This window comes from Barbus barbus (assembly GCF_936440315.1).
Source record: "Barbus barbus genome assembly, chromosome: 50".
Classification (NCBI taxonomy): domain Eukaryota; kingdom Metazoa; phylum Chordata; class Actinopteri; order Cypriniformes; family Cyprinidae; genus Barbus; species Barbus barbus.
The window spans coordinates 13846234-13866761 of record NC_136728.1 but is presented as its reverse complement, the minus strand read 5'-3'; the positions used below and the strand labels follow the sequence as shown (position 1 = coordinate 13866761).

General features: G+C 35.4%; 1 protein-coding gene across 1 annotated transcript in view; it reads right to left on the bottom strand.

Moving 5' to 3' along the window:
- Positions 1-282: 282 nt before the first annotated feature.
- Positions 283-20528, bottom strand: part of LOC306868252 (neuron navigator 2-like) — a 69061-nt gene continuing 48815 nt past the window's right edge. Inside the window, exons 15-37 of the mRNA XM_079414339.1 lie at positions 18864-19232; positions 18597-18662; positions 17583-17743; positions 16420-16596; positions 14808-14860; positions 14425-14448; positions 13989-14063; positions 10663-10746; positions 10406-10526; positions 10153-10316; positions 7286-7458; positions 5619-5772; positions 4643-4790; positions 4467-4564; positions 4287-4382; positions 4034-4202; positions 3672-3907; positions 3302-3456; positions 3114-3185; positions 2577-2773; positions 2315-2433; positions 2026-2229; positions 283-1938 (exon numbers count right to left, since the gene is read on the bottom strand). Coding sequence (XP_079270465.1) covers positions 1837-1938; positions 2026-2229; positions 2315-2433; positions 2577-2773; positions 3114-3185; positions 3302-3456; positions 3672-3907; positions 4034-4202; positions 4287-4382; positions 4467-4564; positions 4643-4790; positions 5619-5772; positions 7286-7458; positions 10153-10316; positions 10406-10526; positions 10663-10746; positions 13989-14063; positions 14425-14448; positions 14808-14860; positions 16420-16596; positions 17583-17743; positions 18597-18662; positions 18864-19232 — 3217 coding nt within the window. The 3' untranslated portion in view covers positions 283-1836. The remainder of the gene's footprint in view (positions 1939-2025; positions 2230-2314; positions 2434-2576; positions 2774-3113; positions 3186-3301; positions 3457-3671; positions 3908-4033; positions 4203-4286; positions 4383-4466; positions 4565-4642; positions 4791-5618; positions 5773-7285; positions 7459-10152; positions 10317-10405; positions 10527-10662; positions 10747-13988; positions 14064-14424; positions 14449-14807; positions 14861-16419; positions 16597-17582; positions 17744-18596; positions 18663-18863; positions 19233-20528) is intronic.

The window sequence follows — 20528 nt, the reverse complement described above, 5'->3', positions numbered from 1 at the left end:
TCATGGTACAATAGTTGTATTTTGACCAAATTGAAATGATACAAAATTTTCTTCACATAATTTGCAATATTTGTAGCATTTCGACAAACCAAAGTAAAAAATAAAAATGGATCAGATTTATTATTATTACCATATTATATATTATTAATATTATATAATATTATCAGGCCTGCCAATAAGATCAATGAAACAATGTCACTATACTTGCTCACTCCATCCACAACTACTGAAAACACAACTGTTGACAATTTGCCACTGAATAACTGACAGAGACTCATAGTTAGAGAGGAAAATAAACACATTTATTCCGAAAGGGTCATATGCAATCACTAAATTGACACTGAAAAACATCATTAAACATTAACAAGAACTTTACATTAAAAACTACACAAACAAATTAAACATGAGGCAAATATTTACAATATATTACAACTGAAAATATACACAAACTCAATCAAAATTGTGTCTTGTTTTCTAAAATTATCAGCAATTTATGGGAAAGTAGACACTATTTGCCTTTTTTTTATTAATTATAAACTCGTCTCATTGTTTTCCACACAAAAGTTTTCATGTGTCGAAGAAAAAAATCTAACAGAAAAAACTAAATTAAGAAATACTGCATAAGGTCATCTATTAAAATATTTTCTAGAAAATTATTTTAAAAGAAACCTTTATAAAGGGTCTTTTTCTAATTAAACAAAATGCAATCTTTCAAATAAAATATCTCTCAGTGATCTATTTGGACTTAATGCAAAAGTTTGCCACATTAGCAAGACACACTAATATTCAGACTAAAGCACAGCACACAGATCCTTGTGCCAAATCATTTGTGAATGTATAACTACCCCAAGATCTTCAGACCTTAATGATTCACATAATTTCATCCCATTCTTTCTCCCCTTAACAAATATTTTTAGATAAACATACTCTCACACTGAACAAAGCAGACTAATTTTCTGCAGCTGTCCTTGTAGAATTATAAGAATCTATAAAAGTGTAGTAAATTTTGGTTTCAAGTCGTCCTGATATCAACAGTATTGCAATAATGCCACTATACTGTCCGTAATGGTTTTTATTCATTGAGATTGTTTGGTAAAACCTTTTCTGTTATTGACTAAAATTTTGTATTATTCTGTTGTGATGAAGTTAAATATTCTTTGAATTTAACAATATTGCATAGAGAATATTGTACTAGATAAAGAGGCACAAACTATGCTCCTGGCACAAAATTAGCTTTAATATTATCAATATTTTTCCAAACAGCTCTTTATGTTATGCGAGTGTTGCCAAAACATTTTTTTGTTGGTGAAGAGCAACCAAAATACAGTTCATATTTAACTATATATCTCTGTTAGGTCCCACAGATAGTGCACCATTGGAAGGCTATAATGTCCTTGTATTACTTTGTATAAAGTTAGATCTTTAAGACATAAGCTAGCCTGTCTCAACGACTCTTGTAAGGCATTATTATAAAGTGCAGCACCAAAGTTTTTCACTAGTACATAAGTCACCCAACATTAGATACTATTTAGAAAGTTTAATATATGACTGAAAATAAACATGAATTGGCAACAGTCTTGGAGTTGCTACATCTAAACAAGGTTTATCTCCTTTTTGAACACATTTATACCGCCATCAAGTGTCCATTTCTGGAAATGACGATCTTTGATGAATATTAAACTTTTGGACATGTTTTTTCTTGCATTTCAGGTGATGATTAAGCTGTGATGCGACTTACTGAGCAATAATGATCTTTCAGGGTTTCCAGCACCCTGTTTTACAGGTTACCAGCACCTTGTAGATTCATATAAAAGACAAATCTGATATTAAAAAGTCTCAGAAGAGTCCATCTTGGTGACTGTTGCTGGTGGAATCACTGTCGTAGCTCTCTGTCCCTGTGCAGTGAGCCGTCTCCTTCAACCTCATTAACATATTCATCTGTGGTAATAGGAACAGGACATTACATGGTAAATCTTCATAAGTAAGAACTATGTAGATACAATTTATTTACTTTATATAACTTACCAGTGGGTCTTCTTCTGATTTTCCCTGAGCAGGCTGCTTGCCTGGACTGCCCTCCTGAGATATATTGTACCCGTCGAACCCAACGTCCTCTGGCCGAAGTCGCAGCAGGGAATTCCACTCGTGTTGCTGTGGACTTGCCACCCAAGGGAAGCTCTCCATCACCCACTTCGCCGGGTCCTCCCATGCTGCCTTACGCCCATACATCTGCAGAACAAACAGAGAGTTATTTGTTTGTTTGCTTTAGCATCCCAATATTGTAATGCTGGACATATGATGGAAGGCACCTTACCTGCAGCCCTTCTCTGACAGCCTCCAGCATGTAGGGGATGATGGAGTAGTTCCACAGATCGGTGAACCACACTCTCGAGCCTTCAACATCCATTGGGCAGGACAAAAAGAGCCGAGGTCCTGTGGTGGACAAAATATGTTTTACATGAATCAATATATTAAGCCAGTTTCATACTTAAGAAATGAGTGATTAACATTAGAAACAGTTTAAAAATTCTAAGGTAGGCATATGGGTGATTGTGATTGGCTGTTTCCACACTCACCGATTGTGACATCAGAAGAACTATGTGTTTCCAGGAAGCGGTTGAGATGATGCCAAACACATGGGATCCACTCAATAATCTTAACTAACTCGCCGTTCCTCACACGACTGCTGATCTCGGTTTCTAGAAGCTTCCGTCGCAGGTACCGACCCAGAAAACCTTTCAGAGGCTCCATATGATTGGCACACAAAACCCATCTGAAATAAGAGACCAAGTACAAGACTGGATCCAATTTTACCCAAGTATTATAAGCTTGAGCAAAATAAACGTTGAGAAATGCTTGCAGGACCTCTTGTGGAGAGTTGAGGTATAGCAATTACCTAACCCCAATTATAGGTATATGCTATATAATACATACAAAAATCCAATTTTATAAATTGTATATATGTGTATATATATATATATAATTTTTTTTTAAACTTATGAGCACTTAAGTGACTTCATTATATATCATTGATGTATTAAATAAAAAAAAAAGTAAATAGTAATAAAAATATTACAAAATAGTAGTAAATTAAAATCTGAATGAGATGATACCTGAAATTATGATGAATCTGTAGATTTGGAGTGGGAGATGGGGTTTGATTCATGGTTCCAATAATGTAAGGACTGTGAGAAAATAATATAATTAAATATACATGAAATCTATCATGAAACATGAAAATTTAAACAAAAAATCTGAATTTTCAGTTAAAATCATTGCCACAATCTGTTGTGATGCTCACCACTGGTGGTTCTTGCAGTTGAGCAGGCCGTTGAAAATCTCAGCTAGTGAGGTGACATGGTGAAGGTTATCTAGTATAAGCACTACAGGTATGTCAACAGCATGTACACTGGTTTTACACTGGTCTGCCAGGTTGGACAAGTACTGCTTCAGCTCCTGTATAAAACACACTGTGCATTATTACCAGAACCTTCAAATTTGCAACAAAAACCTTGGAGTTTTGTAACACTAAAAGTGTTTAGCATCTATTAAGTTGTTTGAATAAATCAGCCGCCTACAATTTCTCATTGTTTATAAAGAAAATTATTAAGTGAATGGGATATAAACCTGTCATTAAGTTTTGTCATATTTATTCAATCAGATTAACTGACCTTAGTAGTTTTGTTATCAACATTGAAAGTGGCGATTGCTTGATGTTCCAGCTGTTTTCCCTCTTTTAGGACTATGTACTCGGCCAGTCTGCTGGCTAGAAAGCTCTTCCCTGTGCCAGAGGGCCCTGAAAAGATGATTCGTCTGTGCTCCTCCAGCTGAGAGATATATCGTTGCAGAACTGGCTTTGGAATGAGAGTCTCAAATGCCAAACTGTCCTCACTATTGACAGACAAGTCTGCAGATGGAGAGACAAGGCTTCGGTCATGAGGAAACTGTCAGAGACCTGTCGTCGTCAATGTATTTCAATGGTGTGGTGTCATGTTTTCAAGACTAGTTACTTCTAAAAAAGCAATAGTCGTACCTTTCAACTTGACAGAGATGGTATCGCTTTCTCCCACAAGATAACCGCATGGTAGAAGTTCTGGTGTATCTGCATCACTGGCGCGATGGATGTCTGCAATGCCGTACTCCATCACACTGTCAGTGTTCAGACCCAACTGTGTGACAGGATCAACGTAGATGATATATTCCTGTTGGAGTGACAGGGACATGTGTTTTTTTCATAAGATTTCGCCTTAAAGGTCTCTAAACTCTAAGTAAAAGGGTTTTTGTACCTTAAAGAGTCGTCTGACTACACCGTCTAGGACATCCCATTTGGTTTTTCCACTGACACCAATGCAGCCCAGCAAGAACTGAGAAGGTCTGCACTCCTGCCAAAAGCAGTACAAAGAAGTGTTTGAAGTGACACTAATGAGATCATGGAGTTATTTTTGCTGAAAAGTCTTGAGTTGTACCTCTTTCCACTCTGGATCTTTCTCCAGACTGACCACAACCTTCACATGCTGTCCCTCTTTCCAGGAACTCCCATCTCCATTGTCTTCTAGCAACATATCTATAATTCAACAGAGAATTTCCATAATTTATAATGCCAGATTTATTTCAATTCTTGATGTTAAGAAGTCTTTTCTACCTAAGCTGGTGGATTCTGTGAGGCTGAGTTGAGAAGAAAGGCCCACAGAAGAAGGGGAGATGGACATCTGAGAAGGAGCTCTGCTACAACTGCCTCGGCTCTCCATCTTTAATCTGTCATTCTCCACTTTCAGCCTCTCAATCTCAATCTGATAGGATAAAATGGATTTTATGACTTTATGGATTTTAAAATTGGCCTCCACATTAAACATATTGAATGTATAAGCGAGTATAACCATGTATTAAAGGGATAGTTCAACCAAAAATTTAAATTCTGTCATTAATTACTCACCCTCATGTCGTTCCAAACCCGTTAGACCTTCATTAATCTTCAGAACACAAATGAAGATATTTTTGATGAAATCCGAGAGCTTTTTGACCTGCATTGCACAATGCAATTGAAACGTTCAAGGCACAGAAAGGTAGTAAGGTCATTGTTAAAATAGTCCATGTGATATCAGTGGTTCAACCATAATTTTATGAAGCTTCGACGATACTTTTTGTGTGCAAAGAAAACAAAAATAACTTTATTCAACTATTTTTTCTTTTCCAGTCAGTGTCTGCCGCCATTCATGAGAGTATCACAACGCATGCGTGTGCATTCTTTTTCTAGCAAACGGTGGTTCCTGCGTCAGCAGCACCACATGCATGCGTCCTGGTACTGTCGTGAATGAAGACTGACCTGGAAGAGAAGAAATCGTTGAATAATGTTATTTTTGTTTTCTTTGTGCACACAAAGAACCACTGATGTCACATGGACTATTTTAATGATGTCTTTACTACATTTCTGGGCCTTGAAGGTGGTAGTTTCGTTGCTGTCTATGCAGGGTAAGAAAGCTCTCAGATTTCATCAAAAATATCTTAATTTGTGTTCCAAAGATTAACAAAAGTCTTACGGGTATGGAACGACATGAGGGTGAACATTTTTGGGTGAACTATCTTTTTAAACATATTGTCTTGTTAAAGCAGATGCTCACTTGCATGCGGTTCATGGATTCTCGTAGTTGGTCCAATTGGTGGGCGGAGCTGAGAGCCTCCAATCTGATGTCTGTGAGTTTCATTTCTTTATCACGCAGTTCACTGCGCAACTGCATGACTGTTTCAGCCTCGCTGTCCGTACACTCTGAAATCCTGTGACAAACACGTAATATCAAACAAAAAAGAAAACAAACAAGATTAATTTAAAACACATGAGCGGAACAAAACAAAAATGAAAACAAATGCAAACAAATAAGGAAACATTAATACAAAAATATAAATAAAGCAAAATCTAAACAAACAAAACAAAAAACGCTTAAATACCAAACAAACAATGCAAAATATTAAAAAAAATATATATATACAAACAAATAAAAATAAATTATTGTGGTGTTTTGTTTTGTTTTAAAGATTAGGTCTTTATTTTTTTTATGGAAAAATCACAAATCATTAAATACTGATTAGCAGTGAAAGTGAATTTTCCATCAATGAACTGTGGAAGTAGTGCAAGAATCAGAAATAGCAACAATACGTAATTTATGAATCAGGGCATATAGTGTTTTAAAACTGTTAATTGCTCAGAATGACTAATGTAGGAGTCATTTGTTGAACATCTGTTCTTGGCATTTTATTCAGGGAACTGATCATCAGAGATTGAGAAATATTGGTATTGTTTGTGCCATTCCCTTTACCGTGCCAGTGAGGCAGACCTCATGGACTTGCTGCTACAGCCCCAGACAGGCCCAAGTGCAGGCAGCGAGGACAGTTGAGGACTATGAACATACACATATCAACCATGAGAGAAACTCTGAGGGTGTTCCACGTTGAATTGGACATTTATAATATGCCATCACATTGAGAGTTACTCTGTAGCAACATAAAATTTGGGTGTGCGTAATTTTTTAGTTTACAAAATGGGTGGTATTTTCCAAAAACACTACCTAGTTCTAGACTAAATCACGCTGTAAATGGTGCTCGTCTATTATAAATCTTTCTTCCATCCAAAATGAGGCTTAAGAAGTTTCCCGAAAATCTAATATTTCAGAAAACTCCTGGTTAAAGGTGTGCTACCTGAACCAAGACCAAAAGGAATCGGGCTATTATTATAGAAAAATAAGAAATAATAATACATTGATTAGTAGTAACAGTAATAATAATAATAATAATAATAATAATAATAATAATGTTATTATTATTAAAACAAGAAAAATAAATTAGATAGTAATAAATTATATTTATAATTTATAAATTATTATAAAATAATAATTTACAATAAATGATTAATTAAAATAAATAAATGTACAATACTACTACTACTAATAATAATAAATACATTTTATTAGTATTATTGTTGATATGAGGAGCTTAGTAGATACATTTATAATAATAATAATAATAATTAATACACAATTCTAAATAATAAATAGTAACAAATAATAAATAGCAATAAATTATTATTTTATTTTAATTTAACCTCTGCACACTTATTCTGACATGAAATAAAAATAGGACAAGGAATTATGGGTTGCAAAACTATTATTATGAACAGATATTATTATAATATTCATTATAATAATTTATTAATTAAAATAAATACATGTATAATAATTATAATAATTACATTTTATTAGTATTATTGTTCTTGTTGTTGATGTGAGGAGCTTACAGGGAGTTGGAGTGGGAGTTGCGTATCATGGGAGAAGATGCCGTTGAGCCGTTATAGGGGAGTTTGGGTGAAGATGGCAGAGAAGAGTCCATCATCTCTTCAATGTCCGAGTGAGAGGATGCCGATTTAGGAGACTTTTTCTTCCCAAATGCTTGTTTAAAGGAGCTCCGCAGCTGTGGAAAAAAAAACTAATCTGTTACTATGAAACCTTCAACACACAGCTGCTAGGAGTTAGTATCCTTTTTAAAGTTTATCTTTATGAACCATCCCTTTAAAACATTCCAGAAATATAAAAAGATATTCCGAAGGAGTCATTTATCCCACCTTACCTCATACACCTGTACCATAACATGAAAGCGCAGGGAAAATCAGACAAAAAACATAATTCAACACCATGTAGCTAAATTACCACTCGCTCAAACAGTTCGCAGATTTTAATAATAAAAATGCAAAATGTGTTTTGGATCACGCATTCTGAAGGAGGGGAGATCACCTGCACAACATAAATCTGATAAATCTAGTGATGAAAAACGCTGGTTCTAGCTCTAAAACTGCAGAACGACATCAACACTTCGATAACAAGGTTAGCATGGCATACGTAGTTATCAGGTAATTGTCCTCCACTAGATGATACAGCCTGAATGCAAGAGGACAAATTAATTTATGATATTGATGACTGATATTTACTCTACACTTAAAAACAAATAGTGCTGTCAAACGATTCATCGCGATTAATCGCATCCAAAATAAACGTTTTTCTTTACATAATAAATATACACAGTACACGCACACACATATTATGTACAGTCGTGGTCAGAATTATTGGCACACTTGGTAAATATGATCAAAGAAGGCTGTGAAAATTTATCTGCATTGTTAATCCCTTTGATCTTTTATTTAAAAAATTCACAAAAATCAAACCTTTCATTGGATAATAAGAATTTAAAATGGGGGGAAATATCATTATGAAATAAATGTTTTTCTCAAATACACAATGGACACACTTAACGGCACCCTTTTATTCAATAGTTTTTGAAACCTCCATTTTCCAGATTAACAGCTCTAAATTTTCTCCTATAATGCCTGATGAGGTTAGAGAACACCTGACAAGAGATCAGAGACCATTCCTTCATCCAGAATCTCTCCAGATCCTTCAGATTCACAGCTCCATGATGGTGCTTCTTCTCTTCAGTTCACCTCACTCGTTTTCTACAGGGTTCAGGTCAGAGGACTGGAATGGCCATAGCAGAAGCTTGGTTTTGTGCTCAGTGACCCATTTTTGTGTTGTTTCTGAGGTTTGTGTGTGGATTATTGTACGGTTGGAAGATCCAAACATGGCCCATTATAAGATTTCTAACAGAGTCAGTCACTTATTGATTTTTTATCTGTTGGTATTTGATAGAATCCATGATGCCACGTGTCTAAACAAGATGTCCAGGACCTCTTCTGGACATGTCCAGGAAATATAGGCCCACAACATCAAAAATACAGCAGTATATTTCATTGTACACATCTGACCATAGAAGCCAGTCCCATTTGAAGTTCCAGTCGTGTCTGACAACTGAATATGCTGGAGGTTTTTGGATGAGTGAGGAGAATATTTCTTGAAACCCTCCCAAACAACATGTGGTGATGTAGGTGCTGTTTGACAATTTATTTTTAAGGTTTTCTGACCCCGATACACAACTATTTACTGCAATTCTCCAGCTGTGGTCCTTGGAGAGTCTTTAGCCACTCAAACTCTCCTTCTCACCGTGCATTAGGATGATATAGACACATGTCCTCTTCCAGGCAGTTTCGTAACATTTTATGTTGATTGGAAATTCTTAATTATTGCCCTGATGGTGGAAATGGGAATCTAGCTCTTTTTTTAAAGCCACTTCACTAATTTGTGAAGCTCAATTATTTTTTGCTGCACATTAGATATATATTCTTTGGTTTTTCTCATTGTGATGGATGATTAAGGGAACTTTGTTTTCCCTCCTATATATATTTCTGTGAAACAGGAAGCCATGGCTGGATAATTTCTTGTTCATAATCACCCCGGAGTGCTCAAAATTGTGAATATGAATGGGAATATACTTCAGAGATATTTTACTCATAAGAATTTCTAGGGGTGCCAATAATTGTGTCCAACGTGTATTTGAGAAAAAACATTTATTTCATAATGAGATTTCCCCCCATTTTCAATTATTTTAGTTTAATGAAAGCTTAGAGTTTTGTGATTTTTTTAAATAAAAGATCAAAAGGATTAATAATGCAGGTTTATTTTCAGAGCCTTCTTTGATCGTATTTACCAAGGGTGCCAATCATTCTGACCATGACTGTATATATAAATACATACACAAGCATGTATATATTTAAGACAAAATTTGTTGTTTATATATTAAATATATTCATATATAATATAAATTATATGAATATTAATATATGCATGTAAATATTTTCAAAATATATACTGTATGTGTGTGTGTGTGTATTTATATATACACATAATAAATATACACAGTACACATACACATATAATACATAAACAAAAACTTTTATTTTGGATGTGATTAATCGCGATTAATTGTTTGAAGAAAAAAAAAAACACGTAAAGCCAAGAATATCACCCACAATTCTAAGTTTAATCCACTAAGGTACTACTAAGACATAAGTATTCACCTTTCCTCCACCACATGTAGGCTGATGACATGAAACATCCAGAAATGAAAAGAAAATGTAACATTTAAATGGTTAAAATAAATAAATAATCCAATCTAGCATTGATCTAACTCTAACTAGTCTGTTCAGTCTTAGAGAGAACCGTGTTTTAGGAGAAAAGAAGGTATTTTTGCATCAGATGGATAGGTTTGAACACTTACCCAGTTCTTCTTCTTCTTGTTCTTAGCATCTAGCTCCAGGTTGCTACCAGTGCTGGAGTGGCTGGTGGCGCTGGTCATGCTGGAGACGCTGTCCGATGAGGGCTGCCTGTGGATACGCAACTCTCGCTGGGACTGAGGCGACCCGTTGACAGAATCAAGAGAAACTGAGGGAGAGAAATAAAAATAAAAATGAAGCATAGGCAATACATGTGATACTGTTTATTTTATTGCACTAAAGTTATTGAGATCTCACCTTTGCGGTTTCTTAATAGTGGGTCCGGTGTGTTAATGACTCCATTGATGGTGGCTTGAGTCGCTGAGTTCTGCTTCTGAAGGAGCTCAATGGTCTTCCTCATGTCATTCAGCTCTGTGTCCTGCAAAAAAGTGATATTAAACAATATTAAATTATATTTAACAATAATACATATTTAAAGACCAAGTGAAGTTGACTTCTTCAGAAATTCTGATCCCCACAAAATTAATAAAACACACAGTCTTTCTCACACACACCTTCTGTTCTGCCGTCGTTGTCAGGCTCTGCAGCCGGATGGTCATGTTTCCTAAACTCTGCTCAAAAGCCGCCACAAGGTGAGCCTGAGGACACACACAATTTCATTTACAAAGTAAATCAGTTTTATTTTATTAAGCAAAATGCCATAAATGGACAAAGACTCAAAGCAGTAGTAGAGTTAAACCAGATGTTGAGCAGTCAACTAAAGTATGATCACATTTCTAGAAAAATGTGGGTCGCAGCTTGTCAGTAATGCATCCAAATATGTCTGTGAGACTGAGTTTTGTGATAAAGACAAGCTGTGGCATGAACTCGGTTGTTAAGCTGACATTTAGAGGATAAAGAAACGGGTAAAAACTCATTAGCCAGTTTAAACACTGACATCCTCAGCTAAAGTCAACAAAAACCAGGAACATAAATACAGAAATTCTTTTATATAAATAAATACAAATATAAAAAGAAAGAAAGAAAATACAAATAGTAAAAATAAAATTACAAACTGATAAATACTACTAATATAAGCAATACATATAATAAACAATTTTTCTCTACTTTTATCATAAGACCATTTTTATATAATTGCTATATATATATATAAAATGCATATACAAAATGCATTAATGTATATTTTTAGTAACAATATATATATCTTAACAATAAATATTTAGAAATGTATATAATATTGTGGATAGTATAGTATAATTGAATTTTCTTAATATAAACACACACACACACACTTATATATTTTAAGATATACATGTAATATATATTTTTAAATTTTTATAAAATATAAATCACATGTAAATCTGAATATATATATATATATATATATACACACACACACACACACACACACACACGTAAACAAACTTTTATTTTGTATTTTGGATGCGATTAATTGTGATTAATCGACTTGACAGCATATATATGACAGACCCTCTTCAAAGATGGGTAATGATTCAGAGGATACCAGGTAACTGCTCGACTGGAGTTAGCCTTGCCTGTCAACATCTTTGGGACGATGAACTGCATACGTACTAAAACACCGAGGACGATGTGTACCTTAGATTCTGCTCAGCTGTGGCCACCAAAAATGAGCAACCACACTCGTACACAACATAACAAGCATATCATATGCAACATGAGCCGATAATCAAGGGACTGGAGATCTGGATGACTTCCATCGGAGGGAGTCAGAGGTTTGTGTTTAGGCATGTGCGGTTTCAAACATCAGATAATCCCCAATATAGCTTCCTCAAAGGGTTTTCGTCCAAGCAGAGGAGCAGTCGGTGCATTTGTGTGTGCGTAAAACACTTTAACAAACACCTAGAAGGGCAAAAGCCTCTAGTTTTGTTTGTGAAACCCGTATGAGAGCTGACGAATGCATTAGGATGTGTCGGCCAAATGCGGGCTGTCATATTTGTTTTATTGAGCAAATAATTCCACTTAAAGGTGCATCTCACACATATACACACATACACACAAAATCATCTTACTCAATACAGTGCAGGCAGCTGTTTTACCAGCTGTTAAAGCTGTACAAAAGTCAAGACTACACCATGTTACAAATCCAACATTAACTCTATAATTTCATTATAGTATATTATTACATTTGTAATTTCAAATTTTATATCTCATAGGTGTGACTTTATAAAATAAAAAACAATATAAAAATAATTAATAATATATAATTAATCATAATAACAATAATATGACATACCCATATACATATTAATACTAGTGCTGTCAAACGATTAATCGCGATTAATCACAGCCTAAATAAAAGTTTTTGATTACATATATATATATATATATATATATATACACACACACACACACACAGTTGCATCTCAATAAATTACAATGTCGTGAAAATTTCTCTTGTAAGTTATTTCAAAAAGTGAAACTTTCATATATTTTAGATTCATTGCATGTAAAGTAAAACATTTCAAAAGTTTTTTTGTTTTAATTTTGATGATTAGAGCTTACAGCTCATGACAGTCAAAAATCAGTATCTCAAAATATTAGAATATTTACATTTGAGTTACAATTAATGACCATCCCTACAGTATAAATTTCGGGTGTCTCTTGTTCTTTGAAACCACAATAACGGAGAAGACTGCTGACTTGGCAATGATCCAGAAGACAAACATTGACGCCCTCCACAAAGAGGGTCATTACTGAAAGGTGTGGCTGTTTACAGAGTGCTGTATCAAAGCATATTAAATGCAAAGTTGTCTGGAAGGAAGAATTTGGGTAGGAAAAATGTGCACAAGCAACAGGGATGACTGCAAGCTTGAGAATACTGTCAAGCAAAGCTGATTCAAACACTTGTGAGAGCTTCACAAAGAGTGAACTGAAGCTGGAGTCAGTGCATCAAGAGTCACCACGCTCAGACGTCTTCAGGAAAAGGGCTACCAAGCCACATCTGAACCAGAGACAACGTCAGAAGCGTCTTACCTGGGCTGTGGAGAAAAAGAACTGGACTGTTGCTCAGTGGTCCAAAGTCCTCTTTTCAGATGAAAGTAAATTTTGCATTTCATTTGTAAATCAAGGTCCCAGAGTCTGGAGGAAGAGTGGAGAGGCACAGAATCCATGTTGCTTGAAGTCCAGTGTGAAGTTTCCACAGTCAGTGATGATTTGGGCTGCCATGTCATCTGCTGGTGTTGGCCCACTGTGTTTTCTGAAGTCCACAGTCAACGCAGCCATCTACCAGGAAATTATAGAGCACTTCATGCTTCCTTCTGCTGACAAGCTTTATGGAGATGCTGATTTCATTTTCCAGCAGGACTTGGCACCTGCCCACATTTTCCAAAGGTACCAAAAGCTGGTTCAATGACCATGGTGTTACTGTGCTTGATTGGCCAGCAAACTTGCCTGACCTGAACCCCATTATATAGAGAATATTTAATTTATATATTAAATATATTTATTTATAATAGAAAATAAATGAATATAAATATAGACATGTAAATGCATGTGAATATTTTCTAAATATATACTGTATGTGTGTGTATTTATTTACACAATAAATATACACAGAACACACATATTATGCAAACAAAAACTTTTTTTTGATTAATCGTTTGACAGCACTAATTATTACTATTAATTAGATATTATTAATTATTTTTACCATTTTATTTTAGTAATTGTGACTTCTTATCTCCTGGTTGGATCTTTACATTTCACAATACGACTTTTTATCAGATTTATTCTCAATGATACTTGATGCTGAAGAGCTATGCTATGCAGATTTTGAATTGAATATGACTGAAGGTGGATTGTGGTTAATAGTGCCAAAACGACCGTCCAGTGTACTCACATTGGCACTGAGCTGTGTTGTGAGTGCCGAGACCTTTTCCTGCGACGCATCCAGTTCCCTCCGCAGCTTACGGATCTAAACAAACATTAAATTCAGTTATTCAAACACAAGCTGACTTCTGATGCTAATGTCAGACCAGTTTGTGGTTTCTCATATAATAACGTGCTAAGGAGAGACTAGCCCTTGATCAGCATGAAAGGGAAACTTTGGATGCAGACATAAAACACAAAGATTAAAGAGTAGATATCAAGGACAGTTACCACCAAGACCGTCATGACAAACACAGAAATTTTCAAAGCGTTTCAGAGCGTTACATCAAAGTGTGTTTAAAATTACAAACCAGCAGAGAAAAACAGTGTTTTGGACAGTCTACAGGCTCCCATGTGCAACACAGTCAATAATTTACATTATAAGAAATGAGGGATGCTGTTCTCACCTCTATTTGAGCCTTTTCCTCAGGCTGGAGATGGAAAAAGAAGAAAAGACAAAGATTAATGGTTTGGAAAAAAGTTTTTTGAGCATCTGTGTAAAGAAAGACACTTAGGAGAAAGAAGTCACCATGAGGATTTTGTGTTATTACCTTTACCTGATAAACCCAGTCTAAACATTGGTTCATTTCTCTTATCTGTAACTTAAGTCTGACATTTATGACTATAAAGTCTATTGACTTTAACAGTGAAAATTCTACACAATTCTTTAAGTTTATACAGCTAACTTGTAAGTTTGTAAAGCTAAGAAAAGTATCACAAAACAACCCGGACATATGAAAGAACCATTGAACTTGAACATTTAGCATCAATTCAAAATCTTTTGACTCACCGTAGAGTAAACTGACGATGTGCTAGAGACTAGAGACAAAGATGAGCCATGAACTGTGAAGAGAAGAAAAATACAATCAAAATAAAACCATTGTTGTATTGCAGTAGCATGTGAGCCATTGAAAAACTAGCATGACTGATGAAAAATTAGCAGGATAGGCTAGCACATACTGAAACACCATAAAATGATTATCACCTTCAAGTGGGCTATTGTTTAGTCAACAATACCTTTATGGCCAGAGCTTTTCTGATAAGTTATACGTCCAAGTACGTTTTTTCTTGATATGCGTTATTGCAAAACCAAAACCAAAATAAAACAAAAGTGTGCCAAAACAAATGTACTGTGAAATAATTTGTGAGTGAAAGGGTATTCAACTTGCCCTTGCGATACAAGGTTATAAATCCTCTTTATCACACTGCATATTCACAAAGAATTATTAGTTTGTGTTTTTTCAAAATGGAAAAAAAAACCTCGTCAAGTGTTGCTTAAACTAAGGGATCAGCCTTCATGACTAATCTCAAGGAACAAATGGTTTCTTCACAGTCCAGAGAAATTGCTTAAGGGGGATTTTTAACCCAAGACAAAAAACCTAAACAAGAACGACATTTTAAATAAAAGCTGAAATTTACTCAAGTCTTTATTGTCATGATCCTTCAGAAATAATTTCAATATGCTGTTTGGGTGCTCAAGAAACATTTCTGATTATTAACAATGTTGAAAACAGTTGTGCGGCTTAATATTTTTATGGAAAGCATGATACATTTTTTCAGGATTCTTTGATGAATAAAAAGTTCAAAAGAACAGCATTTAATTGAAATATTTAGTAACATTAGAAATGTCTTTGTCACTTTTTATCACTATAATACATCCTTGCTGAATAAACATTCATGTACCATAAATAAATTAATATGGCAATCATTCAGTACCACGATACATCAAAATACCACCATTAATGTGCACATTAATTTCACCAAATACAATTTTTTTTAACGGTAGTTCCTCTCTGAGCCAACTTTTTCCTTTTTAAGCCAATAACAAACAGACTGGAGGACATGCATCATTGCGAACAGCAACTGTTGTTCTTTATACAAGCCTGAACACCACTGCTTAAATTCACTGGCACATTGAAATCAACACCATCACTACCTTACAAAGACATGAATCATAAATCCAGAAAGCAAAAGAGCCTTGGGACAGGTGGTGTTGAGCCAATGCAGGCGAGTTAATCATCAAATCAACATTAATTGTGGGGTAAAGGCTGCCAGGCCAACAAAGCTGCTCTTTGTTCGTTTATGCTTTGGCGCAAGTAAGGACACACTTTACAGCCTGACGTTGTCAAAATCCCTAACATTAATGACAACCTATCAATTAGTTATTTGCTAACGGAACAATGCAGGTCTATTTCCTCATTTCCAAAAACATGACGTTATGGATTAAGCTATGATAGTAAATTCTAATAGCAGACAGAAATAATGCATTCAGATGATACTAGCTCATATTTAGTCTCCTTATGCACACCAAAGTACACACACACACAAAAAAAAAAAAAAAAAAAAATCGCACAAATTCACATGGTTTATTTAGATCCATCGGAATCATTCTGAAGTCTCACCTTCTTCCAGGCCCTCACGGAACGATCCGGAGCTGCTCATAGTTCGGCTCTTTTCCTCCAGGTTCATGGAGGAATTCCTCAGACGTGGATCGCTGTAGGGGTCGCACAGGTTGTCGTGATTGCCCTGACCGTTGGCGCCACGCAAAGTTGCTATCTGAGAAGCTGTGGTGGGGCTGCCTGGATTGTCAACACAGGGATCAGGGTTAAAAAAAATACTAAGCTTGAACCTAATGACATGAATGTGCATTCAAAGTTCACAATAAAGGGGGAGACTAGTAAATATTTTAGTTAAAGCAAAAGCAACTGAAAAAATTTAATAAAAATTTCAATAAAATTGACAATTCTAACATAAAACTTAAACTTAACTTAAAACTTAAAACACCTTTGAGCTGCAATTCTGCTACTAGTATTGGGTAATAATCCAACAGACGATTATCTAAAATAACATTTTACACATAATCTAGGGATGCACCATTCTGGGAGATACCGATATATCGGTAATTATTTTCATGCTATGGCCAATAACCAATAAATGGCTGATATTAAAATGTATACTATTTTGCCAAAAAAAATTATATACATTTTTTAAGCATTACAACATTATAGTGCATTGTATGAAAAATGGATATTCATTTAACAGTGTTTAACTAAAATTGTTTTGTTTTTTAAATATTTTTAAATTAACTTTATATCACCATTACAAGAGAGCAAAGGTAATCTAAATGTACAAAAAAGGGAAATGAACAAGTAAAATTTAATATCAAATATCAACCGATAAGATTACATACGTATGTTTATTAAATGTATCGGTAGAGATATATAAAAATTATAATTATATATAAACACACACCCACCAATGTTAACACTGGTCGATAATCATAATCAATATGGTAACAATATATTGTGCATCTTACAGTGTAAACCAGGGGTCCTCAAATCTGGACCATTCCTGCAGAGTTTAGCTCTAACCCTAATCAAACACACCTGAGCATGCTAATCAGAGTCTTCAAGATCATTAGAAAATCACAGGTAGGTGAGTTTGATCAGGGTTAGAGTTAAACTTTGCAGCAGATTGGCCCTCCAGGGAAAGATTTGAGGAACCCTGGTGTAAACCCTAGAGTAACAAAATAAACCAGTAATTACGCATATTTTCTTGTGTTTACCAAGTGTGCTAAAGTTGAAGCGTGTGCCGGAGGGCGAGCTGAGTGTAGAGGCAGGGGTGTAGGGGGAAGAGCCAATTGAATCTGGAGGCCCAACAGCTGAGGGACAATGTAGCCAATCACGGGCCTCTTCATGACCTTTGACCTGAGGCACATGGCCATACCTGCAGGTTTAAAACAAGTGTAAGTCAGTGAAATGGAGAGCTGTTTTTCTCTTTCACATGAATGTTCTCTTGAAAATAGCTCCAGGAAAAATGTCACAATGCCAGGATAAGCACAGCTATCCAATCTATGGTGGGTAACAGAAAACCCAAGTCCACAGCTCCAAGCTCCCATGATTATTTGCATACAACAATATTTAACCAGGTCAGCAGATACATACAAAGTAAATACCATATTGTGTACTAAACGAATCAAAACCTTGTTAAAACAAACTGCACTGACATACTATCAATATATTGACATACTACTGACATAATCAGGGCTCTAGACTAAAACAATGAGTAGGGAGCCACTGGCTCAAAAAAATAAAATAAAATAATAATTAAGAAGTTAATTTATTGTTTTGGCTGACAAATTAGATTTAGATTGATATAATTAAAAATTACTTATTACACAAAATCTCTGTTGTGAGTACGTATTATTAATTCCAAGTAACTGTTCTCTGTTTGTTTTAAATCTGACATAAATGAAAAAAGATTTGTGGTTCAGTGAGGATCACTGACAATCTGATTAAGAAATGAGTCAGACGGTTTTGTGATTTTTTTTTACTAAAAAGAACCAGTTCAAAAGAGTCATTTCAAGGAATCTAGGAAGGTTTACTGTCATTCCAAAAACATGAAGAACATGAAAGGAACAAAACCAAGTACTGAGTTTTCCTGTTTATTTTTCTACTTCAAATTATTGTTACAAATTTATATTTTTTGTAGTCACAGTCAGGAGCTCTGATCATAATGCACACAAGCAAGACAAAAAAAGTAAGCAAAACTGACCATTTGACCACAAAGATAGCTTTACCTGTCCTGTATCCGTGGGAGTGTGTTGCGGATAAATTTAGGGCTAGCAGAAGGGGAGGAGTGAGGGCTAGAGAAGTGTACAGGGCAGACGAAACAAAAAGAGGCAGATGAAAGTGACAGAAAAGGGAGAGGAGATAAAGAAATGATTAAAGAGGAGTAGGTGGAAATGACGATAGATCATTACTAGAGTTATAAACCATACTTTCAAGTCACAAACAGCTGGAAGAATCATTTCTGTTGACATGAAGTTGAACAATCAGTTTCTCACCTGTCTGAGAGGCCATTTCGGTTGCTGTTGGTCCGATTAAGACATAAATCTTCCTTTCCCAAGGAAACATTAATGGAGTCACTATTGATGTGATTGGAGCCCAATCCATCCTTGCCTCCCCAAGGAGAGAAAGCTGATCCTGGGCTGGAGGTCATAGAGGAAAGGCTCTGCTCTCCATGACCCCCAGAGGGCACCGTCAGGCTGTCACTATAAACTGGGCCGCTGCCTCCACTGGCGACAGACGGTGTGTTTACAGAACCATTCTGCTGGATGGACGTGGCATGAGGATTGGAGATGATGGTGGAGTTCTTCATGTTCTCCATGGTGGTGACCGGAGTTTGCTTGTTGCAAGATTTGCTACCAAAGAGTCTGGATGGAAAGAAATTCAACAAGACAAAAAAAAAAAGAACTAAAATGGTTACAATTGCAACAAAAAGTAAACATTGTGAGAATGACTGAAAATCTAGGTTTCATCATAGTAGAATGCATGCCAGTGTCTTTTTAATAACTCTGTGATATCCAATTCACAAACAAATGACTCTTATGAACTAACTTTTTTTTTATTTTTATGAATCAGTCAAAAAAAATATCATGAAACGGTATCATACTCACTTGAATATAAGCAGTTTGAATAAGACTCAATCAGGCAGAGAATTATTCATGGCCAACAAATGACTCTTATGAAGCAGTTCTTTTTAATGAGTCAGTCAAAAATATTCATGAAACTGTCTCAAACTCACTTACAAGTTAGTGATTTGAATCAATAAGCAGGGGAAATGTTCATAGTGCAAGCTGTGATGACCAAATTGCTTATAACATTAACATTAACATAACATTTTAACTCTTATAAACAGATTACTAGAAAGATTCACAAAATTGCTTTTGAGTTTGACAGCCATTACTGAGACCACAATTAACACTCTCACTGAATCATGAGTCAGTTTTTGGTTATGTCCATTTCAAAATGAACTAGGAACTGTAATGTATATTTTTGGTTTGTGAAAATCTGTTTATTTATAGACTGGTTGTTCATATGAAAATGTGTAATTAATGATACATTGATACATTAATGAAACATTGAAGCATTCTACCAAAAAAAGTAGCAAAGTAAGTTCCAGTTGAACTGACAAGAAGTTTTTTTTTTTTTTTTTTGATCATTGACAGCAAAATGGAAATCAACGTCATTCTTCACTGAGGGTGTTGAAGTTTAGGGTGAGGGCGAGGAAGTTTGGCTCCAGTCCTAATTAAACAACCCTGAACCATCTGTCAAGTCTTCGGGCTCACTAAAAACCTCCAAGCAAGGGTGTTGGGGCAGCTAAACTCTGTGGGCCACTAGCCATCCAGGATGGACACCTCTGTTCTTCACAAAGAAAAATATGAGAGAAGGAAAGACTGGCACCTCTGATTTTTCTCATTACTTCATGGACTGCCTGGTCTGATATCAGTCTATCTGTAGTCTGGTTCTACTAACTAGGAGAGCAATCAGTCAGAGCTAGCAAGCTAATCAGCTAGAACAAACACTAGCTTCTTGGTCTGTGCCATGTCTTAGAGAAACATCAAGAAGCCCAAGGAAAATGCACCTGTGGTGCCCAGAAGACACCTTTAAAGCCTCAGAATCTCAACCAACATCAAATCGCTCAGATAAACAGTGAGTCCTGTGAACGC